At 35.6% G+C, this 22,050-nt stretch overlaps 3 protein-coding genes across 3 annotated transcripts; all 3 read left to right on the forward strand.

The window, feature by feature from the left end:
* Positions 1-543: 543 nt before the first annotated feature.
* Positions 544-6,177, forward strand: LOC136228935 (RPM1-interacting protein 4). The gene is made up of 4 exons (XM_066017440.1): positions 544-948; positions 4,422-5,000; positions 5,330-5,521; positions 5,683-6,177. Exons 1-4 carry the CDS (start codon positions 943-945, stop codon positions 5,710-5,712), a joined length of 807 nt encoding a protein of 268 aa, XP_065873512.1. The 5' UTR covers positions 544-942; the 3' UTR covers positions 5,713-6,177.
* Positions 6,178-10,823: 4,646 nt separating this feature from the next.
* LOC136228853 (uncharacterized) lies at positions 10,824-13,332 on the forward strand. The gene has a single exon (XM_066017342.1). It carries the CDS (start codon positions 11,372-11,374, stop codon positions 13,157-13,159), a length of 1,788 nt encoding a protein of 595 aa, XP_065873414.1. The 5' UTR covers positions 10,824-11,371; the 3' UTR covers positions 13,160-13,332.
* Positions 13,333-16,213: 2,881 nt separating this feature from the next.
* Positions 16,214-18,885, forward strand: LOC136231286 (uncharacterized). Its single transcript, XM_066020620.1, has 6 exons — positions 16,214-16,416; positions 17,028-17,313; positions 17,393-17,480; positions 17,814-17,929; positions 18,307-18,566; positions 18,715-18,885. The coding sequence occupies exons 2-5, from the start codon at positions 17,071-17,073 to the stop codon at positions 18,547-18,549; spliced, it is 690 nt and encodes a 229-aa protein (XP_065876692.1). The 5' UTR covers positions 16,214-16,416; positions 17,028-17,070; the 3' UTR covers positions 18,550-18,566; positions 18,715-18,885.
* The last annotated feature ends 3,165 nt before the right edge of the window (positions 18,886-22,050 follow it).

The following is a 22,050-nucleotide window of genomic DNA, read 5'->3' on the forward strand; positions in this document are numbered from 1 at the left end:
ACACTCATGTGTTCCTTCCAACACTACATGCTCTTATAAGACATTTGATGTCCACACTCTATCATTACCTTTTAAGGTGATCACAATGCTCTAATCTTATTCATCAACTTGATTTCGGCGCTTTGTTACCAAGCAAGATCATCCAATTGGCTACTTACGTCATCCAAGCCAACCAAAGAGGTTTATGAAAAGCTTATATATCGTTCCACTTATAGAAACTCCAACAACGATAACGAAGATCGAATTCAAATGAGACGCAACACCCAATTGTTTGATTATCATATATATGGAGTATATAAGTGTTACACACACTCATAGTTAGTGGAGTTAATAAGTAGATAATAAAACCAAGTTGTGATGAAGGTATTATTAATTAGATGAGTAAAGTAAGTGAAGCAGAAGTTGGTGTGGAAGCAATAATTAGAGAGTCTGGCAAAAGGGAAAAATTAGAAACATGACAAAGAAAAGAAGAATGAATATCGTATATACGGAGACATACCTACGCTGTCTTCTCTTTGACACACACACTAAAAAATGGGAAGAAACTCAAGAAGACTTTTCCTTTTTACAGCGAGAGAGAATGACGGAACAAGAAAGAGAAATAGAATGGTCAAACTTTACCGGTGGCTCCCGTCAATGGTTGATAAACCTCTCTCTCTAAACACGCTCATTCAGATTCTCCCTCTATAACTCTCTCTAGACTCTTTCATCTTCCTCTCTCCCTCTCTATAATTCTCTTCTTCTTCTCTCTCCGTGTTCTGCTTGCTAGGTCCTTCAAGGGTTATATATAAATACTCCACCTTTCAGCTTCTTTTCTCAGACAACGCATTTGGAGCTTTCAACTTCTTTTGTCAGACAAAAAAAAATTCAGTCTTTTTGCTTCAAGGATTCTTCTTTCTTTGGTTTCCGGGTTTTTCCCCTTATTGTCTTGGTGGGAGAGAAATGACAGTAAGTTTTTTTAACCCCTTTATTTTCCAATTGTTCTTGGTTAGTAGTCTGCAGAAGGGAAATTGAAATGTCCGCTTTGGTTTTTAAGGACCCAAGATTAAGTTAGCATTTCTAATCTTTGTGATTTTGTGTTGCTTTGATTGGCTATGTTTGGTGCTTTTGTTTTAGCTTTTGTGTTCTTGAATTGGGTTTTATGAATCTGAATTATGTGGATTATAATTGAATTCAGTGTGGAAAATTAAAAAAATTGATGATTCTTCTTATGGCTGTGGAAGAAAACAAGGATCTTGGCAGTTTGCGTGTCAGAGTTTGGTTTTGTTTGCTTGATGGATTACTATTTAGGGGACAGATATAGTGTGAGATATAAATTGAGAAAATGATTTTATTGTAATTAGGTGAATATCAACATCAGTAGCAAATGGTTGGTGACTCTAGTTGCCAACTCAAGTGCTTGCTTTGCTGGATAACATTCCTATTCTAGAAAGATTTAGATGGCTAATTAATGAAATGCACTACTTATATTGTCTTTTACATCATCTTGGATTTACTGTAATGGGTTGCTTATCTGTTCTTTCTTCTTTGGACTAAGGTTTTAGACTAGAGATATTGCTTGTTGATTGATTAGATAAATGGTTTGCATAATTTTCAAGTTGAAATTCCTGTTGAAACCTTGTTGGATAAGACCAACTAGAGTTGAAATTTGATACCTGGCTGTTCTTCCGGCTTCAGGCTCAGTTCCTTGTTTCAGAAATCTTATTTTGAAGATTTGTGCCAGAAAAACTGAACGTGCCTTACTTTGTTCTTTCTTTATAGTTGTCTATGAGGGGTTAAAGTTCTATGCTTTTAGGCATTGGGATTATCTAATTCAGCATTTCAATTTTCTTTCTATTTAATCTCGGTGTACACTTTTATTATGCTGGCTGTTTCTAATTTTTGCTGAAATGGAATTAGGAAATTTGATGTTCACGAGCATTAAATCTCTTTGGTGCTTGGATACAAAATGTTTGTGTTTATTGCTTATTATTAATACAATCTAACTCATCCCAAGCTTGTATTGTAACATGCTCTTGTACAAAGCAAGTAGCATGACAACTTGTCACATGTCTCTTTTAACACAAGTAGCATGTTTTTGTTTTTTGTGCCTTTTGGATTTTATATTGTCATAATTCAAATTATAAACAAGAGTGTTTCTCTAAAAAATGTTAAAACGAAAGGAAAAACGAGAATCCATAAAAGTGTTCCACTAAAGAATGAGACTTTTTGTCCTCTCAATGCGTTTAGGATGACAGAGAATTTATCAATTCAATGAGACTTTTTGTCTGGCGAAAGGGCTCGGCGTTGAACATAAAAGGTTAACCTGAAATTACCTTTACGTTTTATTTATTGAATGAATCTTAGTTTTAAAACAGAATGATGGTTACATTATTGGAACTTTGGGTTACTGCTTGCTCAATTGCTTTCTTATTTTTGAACTTTAGTTGAGGAAGTATGGATAATTCAGTTGCTCTTATGTTTCATTAATCAGCTAATCAGAAATACTCCAGTAAACGTGAGTTTCACTATTATTTCATGGTAACTGATCCTTATGCAATGACCCTCTCTTGGTAATCTTTAAATTGTAAGAGTGTCTTAGTTTTTTGTGATTTGTGTAGTTGTCTTTCGATTTTGTCATTTCCCATTTTTTAGCAGTGTCAAGTCTTTCAACTGTGTGTTCACAACAGTCCATTTAGTCATTTTCATAAGATAAGCCCTCCCCTTCTTGTTGTCAGGCAATATTTTTGGTAACTACTTCAAATTTTACGCTTGCGTGCTGTTTTGTCCAATGGAAACAGTTAGCCTTCTGTACACACTGTTTCTTTCTTATCCCATGTCATGTTAATCTGTTTTAGAATTATACATATGAATCTTTAAAATGGCTCGGTCTATGGATATTCGAAGAGTTACTTTCTTTCCCGTATGTATTGTTTGAAATCTTCTCAAAAAGATTCTTGTATGTCTTAAGAAGATAAGAATTATGCTGTTAACTTCTAAAGAAGGATGAATATTCATTTGGTCTGAGCAAAAGGTACAAAACTATAACAAAGAATGCTAGGAGATGTACTCAAAGGTTGATTTGAAGTTTCAGATCACTTGAACAAGTTCCTTTTCCCCTGTTTTTTTTTTTTTTTTTTTCCAGACATTGTTAATTTGCTTGTACTTATTTCCTATCTCACTAAGGGAAGGGAGTTGGGAGCAATAGCTTCTCTTCTTTGTAATAATTTTGAGTGTGTGCTTTTGATTCACCTAAATCAAATTAGAAAAACTAGTCTGATGCAAAGAATGTGTACTAGTACTAGGTTACGAAACGACAACAATCAGCAAAATACGAAAAACGGCAAGAAGAAATTAGCTAGAATTTAAATGTACACGTGGACCAGCATGTTGGATGAAATGATTGATTAAGCATGCTTAAGTGCAAGTAGAGGAAGAGAGAATAATGAACCAGAATCCATATAGGCGGATATTATCCATTTTTGTCTCATTTGCTACTCCTGAAATGGGTATATAGCATTCATGGATCACTTATCTCTCGGTAATTGAATAGACTACCCATACTGTGTAGTGCATTAGCATTCTTGTTTTGCAGATGAGGCTAGTTCTCTGACTCAACCCCCAATTTCCCAAATGTCCTATATTACATATGAATTTCTCACTTTGGTTATGTTCATGCAACTCTAGTTAATAGTTAATAGCCCTAACTTTGTACCCGAGCGGAGTAGATAATTAGTACTTTCACATTGATTGCATATGGAAATTATTGATTTCTTCTTCTCTTGTCTAGTTCTTAAATTGCATGTTGCTTCTCCTTGTCAGCACTTTCTTCTTCTTCCTTCCCTGTGAATCTTTTCAATTGACATGGGAGAAAAAAATATCAGCTCAATATATGCATGGAATTTTCATCAGCTCCAATATGCATTATAGAAACACAGACATGAGATGTCTAAAGGCGCATGTACAAATTGATCTATATATTTATTTATTGTATTATCTTGGTTCAAATATACTTTTGTAGTTGTGATATACATCAAACATCAATTAATGCATTCACCATTTTCTGTGAAAACATGACACAGTTAAGTTTAATCATGCTTTCCTCTTTGTTTTGTCTTCCTTGTTTGAAGTTGAATTCTTGCAAAGCAATGGGCTTTAAATCGTTAGCACAAACTGAATACGACGGTACTTAATCATTGTTGTATATTTCCTCATTTCCTACATTCTAGGAATAGTATGGTTGTCATGATTATTCGAATTGACAGAGAGTTTTTGGATCCTGAAATTATTCCCATTTGCATACCTCACATAATGACATCCTTTTACGTAATGAATATCACTAAAGGGTCCTATAGATAAGCTGTCTTGATTTTATGAATGGAAAATTTGTTGTCTTTTTGAATTGTGCCATGGTGTATATTTACCTCTTGTTATTGTGGCAGCAACGTTCAAGTGTGCCAAAGTTTGGCAACTGGGATGGTGAAGAGAATGTTCCTTACACAGCCTATTTTGAAAAGGCTCGGAAGGGCCGAGGCGGTAAGATGATCAATCCAAATGATCCTGAGGAGAATCCTGATTTAGTCTCTGATGGTTCAGATTCAGGTCAAGCTCCTCGTTCTGGAGGCAGGCCTGTCTCAGACGAACAAACAGGGAGGAAAGCTGCTAAAACAGCACATGAGCGTCAAAGGAGCAGGGAAGACGGTGACCTTAGACAGTTTGCTGACTCTCCAGCACGACATGAGAATATGAACCGAAGAGGTGGCACTGAATCGGTGCCTCCGCGGTATGCAGGCCGTGGAGTTGGCTATGGTGAAGCCCAGAAAAGAACTGGGAGACAAGGTGTTCAAAGCATTGGTTCTGATAACAGCATAGAACAGTCACCACTCCATACAAAGGCCAGAATCTCGGGGAGGGGCACTGGTGGGGCGCCCTCTCCATCTTGGGAAGGAGGAAAAGGTTCATACGAAAGCAGCCATGGTACTCCTGGAAGATCCCGGTTGAAACCAAAAGGCGATGAAAGTGTAAATGTCTCTCTTATGATAAATGTTTTTACTTTTTTCAGTTATCTTTTATCTGATCATTTGTTCCATTGCATGTGTTGCTCTGATAGTATGAACTTTTTATCATTTTGACCAAAGGGTCTTTGGCCGGGGGTCAATTTTTTCCAGAATGACTTCTGGTATCAATTTGGTTATTCAACTTGGCATTTCTTATCCAATTAGTCGAAAATGATGTGTGTTTAGCATTAGAAGTTGACCCGACATGAATTTTTTTGATTCAATAAACCTCTTTATTTCGTTATCTCGATCCTTCAAATGACATAGTTTCCTGTCTGTTTGTGGTATGGCAGCCAGATAAGGGTGCTGCTGTTCCAAAATTCGGTGAGTGGGATGAGAACAACCCTTCATCTGCCGATGGTTATACTCATATTTTCAACAAAGTGAGGGAGGAAAGACAAATCGGGGCAGGAAAAGTACCTGGCATGTCGTCCGAGTCATCATATCCCGGTGGTCGTAGGCATTCCCCCGGCAAAAGCTCTAAGGTATGCTATCACTAAGCTCCTGCAGTTGGTAGAATTTGTCATTTTGGCTCTTCTACTTCATTTTTGACACATTTAGAATATACTTCAAACATTTACGCTGTTTTGAAAGCTTTAACTGTGATTGAAGATAATCTTATGATTTGCATTGGTGATTTTGCCAGATGTGCTGCTTTCCATGGGGTAGAAAATGATGTTGGAAGTTATTGAGAGGTGTATGGAACTTGTAAATACTTGGAAGTCTCTCTTTGCGTAGAGTAACTTCTTTGGAGTAAATTTGGCCTAAATCATACGGAGCTCCTAAAGTTGTCCAGTCACTTTGTCCCCTGAACTTCAGGGACAACTCATTAGCTACTCCAATTCTCTGAAAGTGGCATAAGTTGCTTTATGTCACTTTCAGGGAGTTTGAGTTGCTAATGGGTTGGCCTCTAAGTTGGCAACTTTAGGGGGCTCCGAATGGTTTAAGCGGAGTAAGTTCTGTTTTTTATTTAATTTGTGTGGCTTTCTTTGTTGATGTTAAGCATAGTGTTTCTTTTTAATCTTCATATTGTTTTGAATTGCAGTTGAAAATACTGTTAATTAGCTTTGTCAATTTATATATGGCTGAAAAAGGCCTACCTCACGCATTCTTTCATTCTAATCTATCACTTTGTGTTTTACTTTTCCTCTTTCCATTTTTTTTTACTCTCTCTCTTTTCTCATGTTAATATTATCCAATATAGTTTGCCTTTTGAAAATGTTTTTTTTACCAATTGGCATATAATGTAACAATTTAAGGGTTAACTTGGATGACAGGATGAATTTCTCATAAATTTGATCAAATTAGTTTAATAGTGACAAATATAAGTATATATAATTAATGGTTGTTACATATTGACATATTAAATTAACTTTGTAATGAATGTCAAGTTAAATTGATAAGTGAAGTTTATTTTGGGGTAAATTAATTGTACAACTCAGAAAACATGTCATATGAATAATTTGTCAAACAATGTACCGTAAAGGAAAATTGTCAAACAATGTGAAGTTTAAGGACTGAATTGGTAACTGAACATTTTCCTGTCATTATCTGCACCGAAGAATCCAAGTTTAACTTAAAAGTTTATTTAATAAAATTTTAAAGTACTAATTTATTGTTTTTTAGAAACAAAGAAAGAATAGAATCCTCACATGAATCACTCTCTAACCAAGTAAAAACGAAACATATAGCACTGGAAAGAGCTTGGCGGGCAATGACATGCGCAACTCTGTTCGTTAACCTTAGAACAAAAGGCATATAGAAATCCGGTCTAGACTTTAGTAGATTCCAGCAATCTTGGATAATCTTACCGAACTCAGAAATGTCCGGTAACTATAGGTGCTGACAAAAAATTCAGAATTCGTAGTGTGTTACTGATTTGATTGAATCTATAAATATTGTGCTGACGCGGTTGAGAACTTCTTTTGTGCTTGAAGTAAGATAGAAAAATGATCAAGACGATGCCGGTAACTAACGACTCCATTCTGATGCTTAAGTTATTAGGGTTCGTTTGGTTCGCAGAATAGAAGGGGAATAGAATAGCTATTCCTAAAGAATAGCTATACTCACCTTTGGTTCAAGGTTTATGATGGAATAACTATTCCATGAAATCTCTATTCCTTGTTTTCATGGAATAGTTATTTTTCAATTTATCCAATGAATAGCCTATTCCTAATATCGTGTTCTTGTAATTTACAAAATTACCCTCCATTAAATCATTAATTTCTCTCTAGCCAATTTCTCAAACCCTATATATTTTGGCGAATCCATAATTTATATTATAAAAAAGCGTGAAAAAAGGAAAAATAAGGACAACGTTAAAAAAATGTAAAAATATGAAACACGGAAAACGTGAAAAACATGAAAAACATGAAAACTTGAACAAACGTAAAAACGTCACAAACACGAGAATATGCAAAAAAAAAAACGTGAAAAACATGAAAACTTGAACAAATGCGAAAAAAAACAAATACACAAAAAAAAACACAAAACATAAATAATGCGAAAAAGTGACAAAACACGAAATGTACGAAAACGTGAAAAATACGAAAAACACAAAAATGTGAAAAAATACAAAAACACAAAAAATGCTAAAACACAAAAACATGACAATACGTGAAAAACGCGATAAACATGAAAATGCGAAAAACGCAAACAAAACACAAAAACGTAAAAAACACGAAAACGTGAAAAAATACAAAAAAAAACATGAAAAAACGTGAATAACACGAAAAAGTAACAAAATGCTAAAAATACAAAAATGCGGAAAAAAGAAAAAGGAAAAAACGAAAAAATAAAATTACGTGAATAGCACAAAAATGTGACAAAACGCGAAAAATGAAAATGTGAACAAACACGTAAAATAAGAAAACTTGCAAAACAGGAAAAACGTAAAAATGTAAAAATGTAAAAAAAATGCAAAAAAACATGAAAATATATAAAAAAAAATGTAATAAACGCATTTTTCACATTTTTGTGTTTTTTCACGTTTTGGTGTTTTTCGCTTTTTTTCACGTTTTTCGCTTTTTTAAAATTTTCCGTTTTTCATCTCTTTATTGTTTTTCCGTTTTTCATGTTTTTTCCGTCTTTCATGTTTCCCTTTTTTCTTTTTGTATATATTTTGTAGAATAATATATTTAAATATTTGAATAGTTTATAGTAATAATTAAAATTTTAAAAGAAATAAAATATTACATTTTGAGGATAATGTTGTCTTTTGAATAAAAAATTTATCTATTCTATTCTATATTATTCCACCAATCAAATATAGGATAGTTATTCCTAAAGAAATTTCTATTTCTTTCTTTGCTATTCTATTCCTTTGGAATAATCATTCTATTCCATTTTATTCCATTCCGCGAACCAAACGACACCTTAGAGTTAAGGATAACAACATTAAACAATTGAGAGTAAATTGCAATTGATGTGTGTACGTCTTTTGACTATGAAACCACATTCTATTTATTGGGAGGCAAGAGTAAAATCGGTAGTTAGCGTAGATATTTATTTTAGATTCCTTGGAGAAAATGTGCTAGCTTTCGACTGGTGGACATTTTTAGGTAGCTGGTAGACATGTTCAAAAGCCCACTGGCCCGTCCAAGCACGCTCTTCAAAGACTCGGCTTGGACGTATATGTTTCGTAATAAATCCGGTCCGGTCCAAGCCCACTTAGGCCCGCATATAGAGTAGGTTGGGCTTGGGATTTGTCTCAAAACTCAGACCCAACCCAGCCCAGTCCGAAATTTTAATAATAATTTTAATTTAATAACTTTTATAGTTTAATAAACTTTATATTCCAAAAATAAAAAATTTAAATTTCTTCAATATAAAAATTTCCAAACTATATATTTTTTAGAATTGGTGAATATGTACATATTTTTGTTACTATTTAATTTATTACTATCAAAAAAGTATTTTTTTATTATTATTTAGGATTGCGTTAATTGATTTTTATTGAAATAATCCTCTAAACTTTAGTTTATTATATTTTATTACTTATATTTATAGTATAATTTTTTAGTTTAATTTTAATTTTTAAAAAATACAAAGATATTAGTTGGGTTGGGCTTGGAAATTAGTTCTTTTAGCTTGGTCCAGTCCGGCCCGAGCCCAATATAAATATAGTGTGGGCTTGGTTGACCTTGGACAATATTGTAATTATGTGACAAGCCTGGTTAGGTCCGGCCCAAGCCCAACCCGATCCAGCCCATGAATAGGTCTAGTAGCTGGTAATATACCATATTTGAGTTTCTTAATCTTAGACTTGAATTAAGGGTTCTGATCCAAAGAGAATTTAGACAAAGTGTATTTCATTGGTCCACTTGTCTTGAGGGATATTTATTTATTGTTTAGTTTGATCCAACAATCTTCCTAGATCCGGACGTCCCCATTGGCCTAAGATGAGGACACGTGTAACCTAATATTATTCAGATGATATCAATTACATATGATCTACAATCTTCCTAGCTTTGGACGTCTCGTAATGTTGCCTTTGTCTTAGAGATTATGAATCACTGGATCATGTTCTGGTTTCTTGTACTTACTCCCGTCAAATTTGGAGAAGTGTTTCTTTGTTATTTGGCCATCGCATTGATGGTGACACTTTTGCGGATTTATTACTGCACGCTATGTCCTATCGCTTCAGCTCGTAGATTTATGCTTTGTGGAGTAGTGCTTTTGTCAACTCGATTTGGGTGATTTGGTCCGCCATAAACCATTGAATCTTCCGCGACATTGTTCCAAATATCCACCACTGTTTACTGTTATTACGGGCTCAAATTAGAAAGACTTATATTTCTGAATTTGGGGTTGTTTGGAATTCATTGGTTGAAAATAAAATTCTCCAGTCGCTTGATCTGCAACCTCGTCTACACCGGGCTCTTAGACTGATAAACGTTCGGTGGATGCCTCCACCTCAGTGGTGGTGGAAAGTGAATACGGATGCCTCTGTCCTATCCATGACAGGCCAGGCCGGTTGTGGAGGTATTTTTTGGAATTTTGCAGGGTGCTCGACAGATTCATTTGCTTTTCCTATGAGTTGCTCGTTCGCTTTCATCGTCGAGTTGAAGGCGGCCATTTTTGCGATCATCAAAGGTTCTGGAATGGGCTACTCTAATTTATGGATGGAAAGTGATTCCACTTATGTGGTTCACCTGCTTCAGTATCATGCTAAGGACGTCCTTTGAGTTATGCGAGAGGATTGACGGATTTGTCTAAATCGCCTTACCAGCATGAACGTTGTGGTTTCTCACATCTTCAAGAAAGGGAACCAGGTGGTGGATGCTCTTGCCAACTTCGGTCGGATTAGCTCGGATCAACTCTGGTGGGACACACATCTTTTTTTCTATTCCTACTTCTATTTTGATAATCTTAACATCGAATATTATACCGATTTACTTAGTTTATCTACTTAGAGTTATTGGAATTTTTTTTTCTTTCTTCCTTTGTATTCTTTGGCTCGGGTTTCTGCGGTTGGGATGTCTACTTAGACTTAATGAGACTTAACTATCAGAATTCTTTAGTCTCATTAAGTCTTTTTAAAAGAAAAGTCTCATTTTAAAATTTAAATTACACAAGACATCCTAGTCGTCCATTGGATCACGATAATTACAGATTCACACCTAAAAGGAGACCTCATGCAGTTACACTGAGACCGAGTACACAGGATACTTATTTCAATCTGAGCACGACATAAAGCCAGCGCCAAAATTTGGCGGTCAGTTGAAAATTTTAAAATTTCATAAATTAAACATAACGGCGAATTCAAATCCAGAAATTCCCAAAACCTTCAAAAGTCCCTCTCTTTTTCCTTTCCTTCTCTCTCTTTCTCTCTTTCTCACTTCTGAGATCTGGTTCTGGATGTTTCCATTGAAAGCAGGACACTTATCTTCTCATCAAATCTCAGGTACTCCGGTTCTTCCTCTTCACTCTAGTACTTTGACGAATACCAATCTCTGCCTATAGTTCTTACTTTCTTTGTTGAGGTTCTTCTTAATTGATTCAGCTAAGCTGTCGGTAGAGTTCGCTAATCTTAGCTTTCTAGGAACCTTCATGAAATTGGGAGATTAACCTTTTGAATCAGTCGTTCTCAATTTAGGTCACTCTCTTGTACCATATACAATCTCATAATTTTGTTCTTATTGTCCAATTCAATTCTCGCTGGAGTATACATATGGTTAATTGATAAAAATAAGCATGGGTTTTGAGAAGAGGGAGTAATTTGAGAGCTACCATTGCTGGTATTAGCTCTCTTGAATAGTATGCAAGTTTGAGATCAGTTCAATTGTTGCTTCTGTATCTCTGCACACTGTGTTTGTGGCGTCGCTTGGGCAAGTATGGTGAGAGAGCAAAAGGTAGGGAATTTCTATTCCCGCCTTCGTGAATCAGTTACCGCTTCATCTCTATCTCCTCTACTTATATTCCCTTCAACCTCTGATGTAGATTCACTATGTACCCTTAAAATCATTTTCCACATCCTCGAATCTGATTCTGTTCGCTACTCCTGCTATCCCGTGTCCTCCTTTCAAGAAATTCATAAATATGCAGGTCCTGATCTGAGTTCATCTTCAAGTGAACCCATTTCTATCCTCTTAATAAATTGGGGTTGCCAGCGTGATTTACGACGCTTACTCAATTTAGGTTCCAGGGCTCGTGTTTTCGTCATTGATAGTCACCGCCCCATCCATTTGCATAACCTGAGCGAGAAAAATGATAGCGTGATTGTGCTTTACTCGCTTGATGATGAGAATCAAGCTGATTTAACTTATGATTTTGATGTTTCGGCTTTGGCTAATGCGGGCGAGTTGAATAGTGATGATGAGGGTGATGATAGTTCAGAGAGTGAAGAGGAAGATGACAGTGAAAGCGAGGTAGAAGAAGATGCAAGTGGTGGGTCAAGAAAGCGAAGACGGGTTTCAAAAGAAGACAAAAATGACCCGGTTCAGCTTTTTCGGAAATTGAAAAGGGAATATTATCACATGGGTACTTTCCATGGAAAACCCTCAGGTTGTTTGATGTATGAGCTGTCGCATTCTCTGAGGAAGAACACAACTGAGTTGCTTTGGTTGGCTTGTGTTTCACTTACTGATCAGTTTGTTCATGAGAGGTTAACAGATGAGAGGTATCATGATGGAGTTATGGAGCTTGAGCAGCATATCAACAGTTCAGGGACTTTGGAGGCTGTCACTATGGTGACTCTCAAAGATGGGACAAAGATACGAGCTCCTGAGTCATCAAGGATTGCGTATGAAGATGAACCAAGACTAATGTTGTTAAGAGAATGGAATTTGTTTGATTCCATGCTGTGTTCTTCATACATTGCCACAAAGTTGAAGACATGGAGCGACAATGGAATGAAGAAGCTAAAGCTTCTGCTTGCTAGAATGGGTTTTGCACTTGTGGATTGCCAACAGAAGTTTCAGTACATGAATCTCGAAGTGAAGAGAAAGATGAAAGATGAATTTCAACGGTTTTTACCTGAGTATGGACTTACTGATTTCTACTATCGAAGCTTCTTGAGATTGCATGGGTATAGCTCCAGGGTTTCTGCAGCAGATGTAGTCTATGGTGTTACTGCTTTACTTGAGTCATTTGTGACCTCTGATGGCTCTTGTGCTTCTAAGCAGTTTGGGTTAGCATATGATGCACTGTCCTTGAATAATCTTGACAAGTTAAAAGAAGGAATGCAACAAGCTATCAAGGTCCAACGAGCAATTCTTAGACAAGGAAGTACAGCAATTACAAAGAGTGGTTCTATCAGAAGTGGAAGAAAATTCAGATGGGTAAAGATTGAGGATTCGGTGGACACAGTGTTTCTGGGATACCCACAGGCATTGACCAAATTCTGCTATTTTGTAATGGATGCCTTGAGAGAGAAAGGAGCCAGAGCAAAACCCTTGCTTTGTGCATGCTTGTCACAAGAGCCAGATAAGGTGTTGATTGTTGGGGTTTGTGGAAAGCCAAGGTTTGGAGCACCTCAAGGAAATGCCTTTGGAATTGCTTTCAGAAATGCTGCTGAGGAGATTGGAGCTGACTTCTTTCATGAGCTGTTTGAATCTTCATGGATTGTTTTAGACAAAGGTGCAGTTAATAATTTTATGATCAGATTAACTGAGAAGCTATGACACACAACACAACTTTGTTTGTTCTCTAGATATAACTCTTTTATTGTTGCTTATAGATTTTAAATTTCCTTTCATTTTCTTACGGAATTAGTTCTGTTGTTCTCAATGAAGAGCATCTGTATGTGTTTTCATTGTTCTTAGCATGTTTGAATAATTTCGTTAATGCAAAACCAAATTTGAATAAATTCTCTTAAGACTTTCTTTTTATGCATTAAAATCTGACAGGGTACTTTTATTAGTTCAGTTGCCAGATACACTTGGTGCAGCTAATGATCCTAGTAGATAAATGTGAGAAATTTGATGATTTTGATTTAAATGTGCAGGTCCCATGGTGTGTTCTTACTTTTTATTTCTTTCTCCTGATTACTATGAAACAAAATACAGAAATGGTAATCATTTTGCCAGGTTAGGCGATGCTAACAAAGTAAGCATTACTTTGTTTTTTCCATCATTGGATGGTGATGAATTTTGACAAAGAAAGTTCATCCAATAGTAGGAAAAACAAAATAAAGCTTACTTTGTAATCCATGTCCAAAAGATAATTTTGCTTGCACACTAGAAGTAAGGATTACACAAAAATATTCGATCAACACAGTTCGTTCATGCTGCTATTCCATATTCAATTTCACGCCACCAGGGTCAGTGGTTCAATCTGAAGAACCTTCATTCATTAGACAAATCTGAGGGCTGTATTATTAGTCTCTTTAAGACAGATTTCGTGGCCATTGACGATCGTCTCACATGATACAACAGATTATGCAAGCGGATTCTTACCGTGTGTAGATTCATTCTCATTGGAGTAAGAAAACAGACAACATAACATACAGAAAATAGAAATTATTCAGAGAATAATTTTTTAAACAACAGTCTGTGAATTTGACAATTTCATTATGTATAAATAGAACTCAAAAGGATACGTATGTTCACGAATGAACACGATTGTTCATGGATAGACACGAGCATTGACGAACGAACACAACTGTTCACAACGGACACGACTGTTCACAAACGAATACGGCTATTCAAGAAATGAGGTGTTTGTTGGTATTTAAATTAATTATATAATTTTATTGTCCAACAATTCAATCCTTAATATATCAAAAACATTAATTTTATTTTATAAATAATGTTTTATTTTATAAATGTTAGTGTGATTTATCAATTTTCAATGTTGGATAAATATTGATAATTAACCGTTATAATAACTCAAAAAAACCTATCAGCAAAGGATATATACAACTTCAAGGATTGTAAATAAATATTAATTATTTATATGTTTTTTTTTTTATATTTTTAATAAAAATTAAAATTTTAATTTTAAAATAAACATTTATTTTTATTGAAAATATAATAATATATTATGACAAATGCATTTTAGTATTATAAATATTTAAGGATCAACAAATTTTATATATTAAAAACTAAATTAACACTAATAATAAGAATTTGTAGATTTTTATGTACAATCCTTAGAGCGGTGAATATCAGGACCCTAATAATAAAGTGATTTCCTAATTACATATTTCCACATTTTGTTTAACACACAAGGAAAAAAAATAGTGGAAATATGAATTTAATAATTTTAAAAAATAATAATTCTTTTAAACTATTTAATTCATCCTCTTAACTCTAAAAATTTGACAAAAATAAAATATAAAGTTGGTTTTGATATAACTAGTAAAAGAAATTAATTAACTTTATAAAAAAAAATAATTAATTGATAAAATATATACCACTTCAATAAACGGGATAAATTAGTACCGGTAGTCATAAAAGTTTGAATACCGTCTTTAAAATCTTACACAAGTTTAATTTATCTTAATAAAATTACTTATTTTATTTTTGTCCTAATAAAATCACTTTCAACGTTTTCTGATTATTTTTTCATTGAAATTGATTACGTGACATTTAATCACGTGTCTCAATGCCATGTGATATAATAAAAAAATTAACCATAAATTAAGTAATTTAAATAAGGATTGCTAATTAAAACTTTAACTACTAATTAACCCACGTAATATATCTATTGTTAATTAAAATGTGTAATTATAATTTTTGAATATGTCAGATGGCGTAGATATACAGTTGAAATACCACGTCAGCAATCGAAAAACGTGTAAAGTGATTTTATTGAGATAAAGACAAATTAAAATTTTCTAATCTTGTAAGATATTGTCCATCTTTAATCACCGCCAATACTAATTACCTAATCTTTCATATAATTTCCTAAAATTTTATAATGGTTAGGCTGAACCTGGACTAGAGGTGGCAAAATGACACACGACCCGATTACACGACACGAACACGACACGGATTTTTAGTGTTAGTGTTGAGCTTAATAGGTAATGGGTCATTTTTGGGTTGACACGAAACTGACACGCTAATTTTTGGGTTGGGTTAGTGTTGATATGTGAACCCGAAAATGACACGAAATGACACGGATATTGAAAATTATTGTTATATTCTCTCATGTTTTTTATGTCACTTTATTAATAAAGATAATAAAATTATAATTATTAATTGCAAATATTAATTTGAATTTCCTAAATTGTTATAAACACATTACATGACCTTCTAATATGATATTATCGAACTTTTCGATAATTATTGTTTACATACTAATCTAAAAATGATATAAAATGTTTAAAAACAGTATCATATCTTCTTATATTTTTAAGAGTTATTATTAATATATATGCATAAAAAAATTACATGTAACCTGAAAACACGACACGAAATCGACACTAACCCGAACAGGTTAACACGACTTTGACACGAAAGTTTTTGGGTTGGGTTTGGGTTTACTCTTTTTGACACGAACCCGAAATGACACGACACGAACACGACTCGAACACGATAATTGCCAGGTCTAACCTGGACCGACCAGGGCCATGAAAACATATATTCGACCCACAAAATTAATCGAGTTCCGGGTATGGATCCCAGCAGTCCTCGTGCGAGGCACGTGGTGTATATAGAGGGGTATGTAACGCCTTATATAACGTGCCAAGTGGACGGCGATAATGCGCACTGAACTACGTGTCGGAGAGACATCCCCCAAAAGCCCAAACTAGCGGTTTTTCTTTCTTTTCCTTTTCTATCCTTTGCCAGTCTTCTCCTTGTCTCCCTGTTTACTCTTCCAATTCCCTTCTCCTTTTTAAACCCTAGAATTTCATCACATTTCGATTTTATCTCTCTGATCGTCGAATTCCTCCATGTTTTAGTTTTCATTCGATTTCCAGGTTGCCCTATTGAAGGTTTGTTTTTTCCTCTTGCTTCATTTTCGAATTTTCACATAATTCAGTTCATACTCTTATCGGCTTTCCGATTTGATCGTTTTTTCATTTATAAATTCCAGTTTTTGGTGATGATGATTGTATTTAGGCTTGATTTTGTTCTAGTTTCGAAAAATTATGTTTTTAGGGCTTACAGCGGATCAATCGCTCGATTTGGGAATTTTCGATTGTCATTTATAATTTTTTGTTGGCCGATGGTGGAATTTTGTGCATTCTGGAAGTATAAAGCGCTAAAGGCTTAGTGCTTGACTTCTGCGCTTAATTTTTTTTTGAGATAAAGCTACTAAAATAGGCCTATATTTGTGCTATTTTGGTACTTATCCTTTTTTTTGTTTAATTTTCACCTTTTTTTAATTGCTATTTTTTTCATCGAACAAGTGATGTCTCTTTGAATGTCAGTGAAATGCGTGATAGAGGCACTAGGATTGATATGTTAATTGAGACACTCTGTTACTCGTTAGTGTTCTGTTTTATAGTATCAGTCAGAGATTTATGTTTTATTTTATTTTTTTTATTTCTGGTAATGCAGTGTCCTAAGTTTTAATTACTGAATCATGATTTCTGTATTTCAGGTTGATTTACGCAGCAACTGTAAAAGATAAAAGTAAGTAGAGCATGAGTACTCAGACTCAGGGTGTGAGGAGCCCTCCTTTGAGGGGATATAGGAGGAGGAAGACAATGCTAGACTTAAATGTGCCACCAAGTGAAACTAGAGATCAGGAAGGAAGTTCTGCTCCGAATGTGCCTCCGGGTATGCAACCTAGCCAACTAGGACAGTCTGTACCACCACCGATGATTGATGTTGAAGCTTTTGATGATGATGATGTTATTGAATCATCGCCAAGGGCTTTTGCTGAAGTATGCTCTCTTTCTCTCATGCTTTAATATAGTCCTTATTTCAAATGAAAATTCTTGATTTTGTTTAGTTTCATTCTAGGCTAAGAGCAATGCTCGAAGAAACAATGGGCAAAGGAATCACGTTCAGAGAGCTCAGGGGAGTTCTGTTGTAGTTGATGTTGATTCAGGTAGTTTAATGTTTCCTTAACATCTTTTAAATTCTGATCAAGTCCTAGTATGCATATCACACTTTGCATTTAGATACCTGTGGGCTATGGGTTGTGGCTCAGTTGGCAACTCAAACTGAGTTTGTGGAAAGAGCTCTTGGTTTCAATCCCCACTAAACATATCCATAGGTTGAGGAACCATAATTGTGACTAGCCTTGAGCAGAATTGCCTCAAAGAGGTTACATCTGGTGCACATTAAAAAATGTTATTGTGTTGAGATCTTATGACATTGATTAGCAGTACTATTGTTTCACTTTCTTTGGCTACTGAATTGTCCATATTGTGCATTGCAGGGCGAACAACTAGGTTAGCTTATAATAACCAAAACAAGCGTAGAAGAATTTCATCAAACCAAACAGTTATCAATTGTGATCAATATGTAAATTTGGAAAGCAGTAGCAGCTCTACGGTAGTAGCAGAAACCCTTTACTCCCTTTATGCCTTTCCTTTCCTTTCCTTTGTTTCTTTTCTATCTCTGTCCTATTATTTTTATTCTCTTCTTAATTGTGAGATTTTATATCAGCATGGTGATGTGATGTTTATAAGTCCCAAGGATATTCATTTATAGAGGTTTTAAGGTATAGGTTTAATGCTGCAAGGTGGATTTGTTTGGGCTAACCAAACTAGTTATACACATGATGATTTTTTTGTTGTTGTTCCTTTATGTTTTGGTTGTTTTAACTAAGCTGAAAATACGTTTCTATTTTAAATAAATAGACGATGACTTTAATGATTGAGATGTAATATGTGAGCTACGCCTGGCTTACTTTTATCACTTATTGACAGAGAGATGAGGTACGGGCACCGCTGCCACCTCCACCACCTCCACCTCCAAAAGAGCCAACCTTCAACTGTCCAATTTGCATGAGTCCCTTCACTGAGGAAACATCGACTAAATGTGGACACATTTTCTGTAAGAATTGCATCAAGTCTGCAATAAAAGTACAGCCCAAATGTCCAACATGTAGGAAAAAAGTGACTGCAAAAGAACTTATTAGGGTGTTCCTTCCAGCAACCAGTTCATTATGATGTCCATAAATCAATTGGTAAGTTCTTCCTGCGTGCTCTATTGTTGTCCAAATATTTTATTAGCTTGTAGTTTAAGAATTTGTGCAATGGTGGATTTACATGTAATGAATGTTAAGTGACGTGCGGTTCTCACTCTTAAGTTTGTTTCATCCATATTTGCAACAGGAGCAACATTGAAAGAGGGATGGAGATGATAGTATTGGATGTAAAATGTTGCTGTATTCTTTCTTGTAACCCGAAATTTGGAATGCAAATTTAACATGCGTAGTTCAAATTGATGTGCCTGTAGGGCAATAGTGGTGCTTTTTTTGGATGAAACTACAGTTAAATGGTTGACTGGCTGGATTGATAGTCTCTTGAGTTTATTGTTGACTCTTTTTAAGTATATCATAAATGGTAATTAATTAGGTATTATAACAGTTCTTGAAATTAAGTAATCTTGATCACTTGCAACTGCCTTATTTGAACTTTGGGTCAAATATATATGACAATGCTTAGGTATATAGGTAAGCATGATTTAGAAGTTACTTGGAATCCAGTGTTAGGTTGTAACACTTTAAAATGTCAAATAATAATTTTAATTATGTAAAATCAAGAAAATTATTAGTTTAAGCTTTAATATATTAGGCTTTAGAATTTTATGAATTGGAGTTTAGAATCTGTAAATTAGGTTATAGAAGTATCTAGGGTTTTTTTCTCCTTCTCGTGGGAGCTAGGGTTTGTCGTTTTTTCTCCGTTTTTGTTTTGTGGTAACTCTAAGTCGTGTGTCTAACGCTGATAACACACATTAGGCTCTCGACATCTGATTGGGAGGCTACGCTAATTTTGAAAATTTATTATTGTTACGTGGGAGTCAAGTTATGAGCTCCTAACTATGGAGATAGGATTCATGTAATTATGTCTGGAAGCATGTAACTTGTTTTTAATCGATTGACGCTAGATGAGGAAGATGTACCTTTCGAGTTCTCTAGTGCAACTTGTGTAGGTTGGAATATCTGAGGATTAGAGTCCTGGTGGACATTCGGAAAACATTAAAACGATGCAAGCGCATTAAAAGATTCGGAAAACATTAAAACGATGCAAGCGCATTAAAAGATCTGAAGCTGATGTTTCTTTTTACAATTCAAATATGAAAGGATGTGCAACTTTTGTTATTTATGTGGCTTCTTGGGGCACGCAGAACGCTTCTGCGACAACCTGTCTATTGAAGATATAAGAGAGTTTAAAAGAGAATGGGGAGCATGGCTTGTTGCGTCGACACGCAGGGGGTACACACCCCCTGTATCTCGATGGTTGCGGGAACCAAGCATGGTTGATGAAGGCTCATGGTGAGTTGCTACGGGAGCAGCTCTCCCAATTGGTCAGAACTCGAGAGCTAACACTTAGGGAAGGAATAATAATGCAGGTAGAGGGGATGGTAACTGGGAGATAGGAGAAGAGGAGGAGCTAGAATTACAGGAAGTGCGGAAACGCAAGCGGGAAGGGGAGGCTAACAACGGGAATTCAGTAACAATACGCGAAAGCAATCCAAACACGATGACTGATGAGTGGATCTAGTAGAGCGGTAAATAGCTATTGTGTGTGTTACGATTAAGGTCTTTTTACGTGCTTTAACTCTACTAGACGCTATGTAGGGGGTAAGTTTACCCCGTCGCATCAAGTAATAAATATGGTTTAAGTCCAGGTATCGAATCCGCGAGATTTATATCTACAAGTATTAAACTACTCGGTTCTATTCGTTATCTAAGTGATGGATACTTTAGTTTGGTTTGTTTGACAACTACAAACTACTCCTAAACTAAGGCGAAACAGATTTATATAACTCAAACTATAAAGAAGTGATACGGGTGATGATAAGGTATAATATATAAGAAACAATAATTCTGAACATATATACGAATGATAATTTACTCTTCCAAAGACGACTATGTGTGGACCGATCGACCCGTGAAGTGCTTAGATTACGTGGTTCCTCCTAAAGGCGTATCTAATGCGAGGGATCAGAAATTAGGGCCCGTAAGTTCCGTGGCTTGTCAATTCCTACGATTTTCGGGTTGTCGATTCCGGTAAGGCAACTCCTATATGGCTCCCAAAAGATTTCGGGATTCACATCTCCCTACACAATAATCAATTACGAATATCAAAACAAGCAGTAAATATCAACACGCATAAAGAAACGGAAATTGCAAATCATATATTATAAATGTGGAACGCGTAAATGTGGAATACAACCAAGCTTAGTACATAGGAAGAGTGCAAGCTAATTAGCAAGTAGGAAGGGAAGAAGAATCGACCCTTGGAACTAGCTAACCGAACTCAAAGTCGTCTCGTAGGACTTGGAGGTGGAACTCTCGAGCTTAGTGGAAGAGGATAGAACAGAACTTCGATAGAGTGACGGAATAAATGTATAAGCGCTCAAGGTGGTAGAGTTTTAGTATACAAAATCTGAATGAATGAAATGAGTGCTAATCACTCTTATTTATACACATCAAGTTCGGGGGTAAAATCGTAAATACACAAGTCACTTGTAGGATTTCACATTGTAAATGCAGGTTTCACATGGCACGCCCCGCGTGCTAGAGGGTACGCCCTGCGTGTCTGGCAATTCCCTATCCCGTTGAAGATTTCTCTTGCGCGTGGACTGGATGTAGAAGAGTTGACTCAGCCACGCCACGCGTAGACCATGGTACGCCCCGCGTGGCTAAGTCTCTGGAACTTTGTCAACTGTTTCACACCTTGCACGCCCCGCGTGCTTTGAGTTACGCCCCGCGTGGACTTTGTTGACCTTGTGGGAATGAACAGGTTGACTGCCGTGAATTAGTGAGAATTGTACAATTACGTGGCACGCCACGCGTGAGGTGTTCTACGCCCCGCGTGCTTGGATTTCCAATTCTTCCTTTGTTCGTGAGATAATCCCGTACCTGCAAAATACGACTATGAACATCGAAGTTACTCGATGTTTTATTTTTCTGAAATTAGTCAAAAGTAAAGAAAATTTATTAAAAGTACAAGTTTTATATTTATTTTATTATTTATTCGAAAACATACTTATTTTTGTAATTAAATTTAATTATTAGCTCAAAATAAATCGTAAATCACGTTAAAAGATAGGGGGAAAACGTCCCTATCAATGACAGAAAAGCATTCAAAGCAGCTGGTTTCTTTACCCAATCAGGATTCTACTGCTTCTATGACAACTAACATGGCGAGGTCTGGGGATCAGACCCGTCGAGGGCAATGATATGCTTAAGTTGGAACCGTCGGGGTTTCGGTAACCCCCGGGCAGTTCGGTTCTGGGTGATCTTTTAAAAGTTCACAAACTGAAGTTAGTCTTCTTAATGGAGACTTTTGTTGATAATAGCAGAATTGAAGGCTTGAAGAGAAAATTTCAGTTCACGAGATGCTTTACGGTTAATGCTCGAGGGCATAGCGGAGGTTTGGCTATGTTGTGGAAAGAGGAAGGAAAGTTTGAGATAAGCAGCTACTCAGATCACCATATAG

Source organism: Euphorbia lathyris, chromosome 5 (genome assembly GCF_963576675.1).
Source record: "Euphorbia lathyris chromosome 5, ddEupLath1.1, whole genome shotgun sequence".
NCBI classification, from domain to species: Eukaryota; Viridiplantae; Streptophyta; class Magnoliopsida; order Malpighiales; family Euphorbiaceae; genus Euphorbia; species Euphorbia lathyris.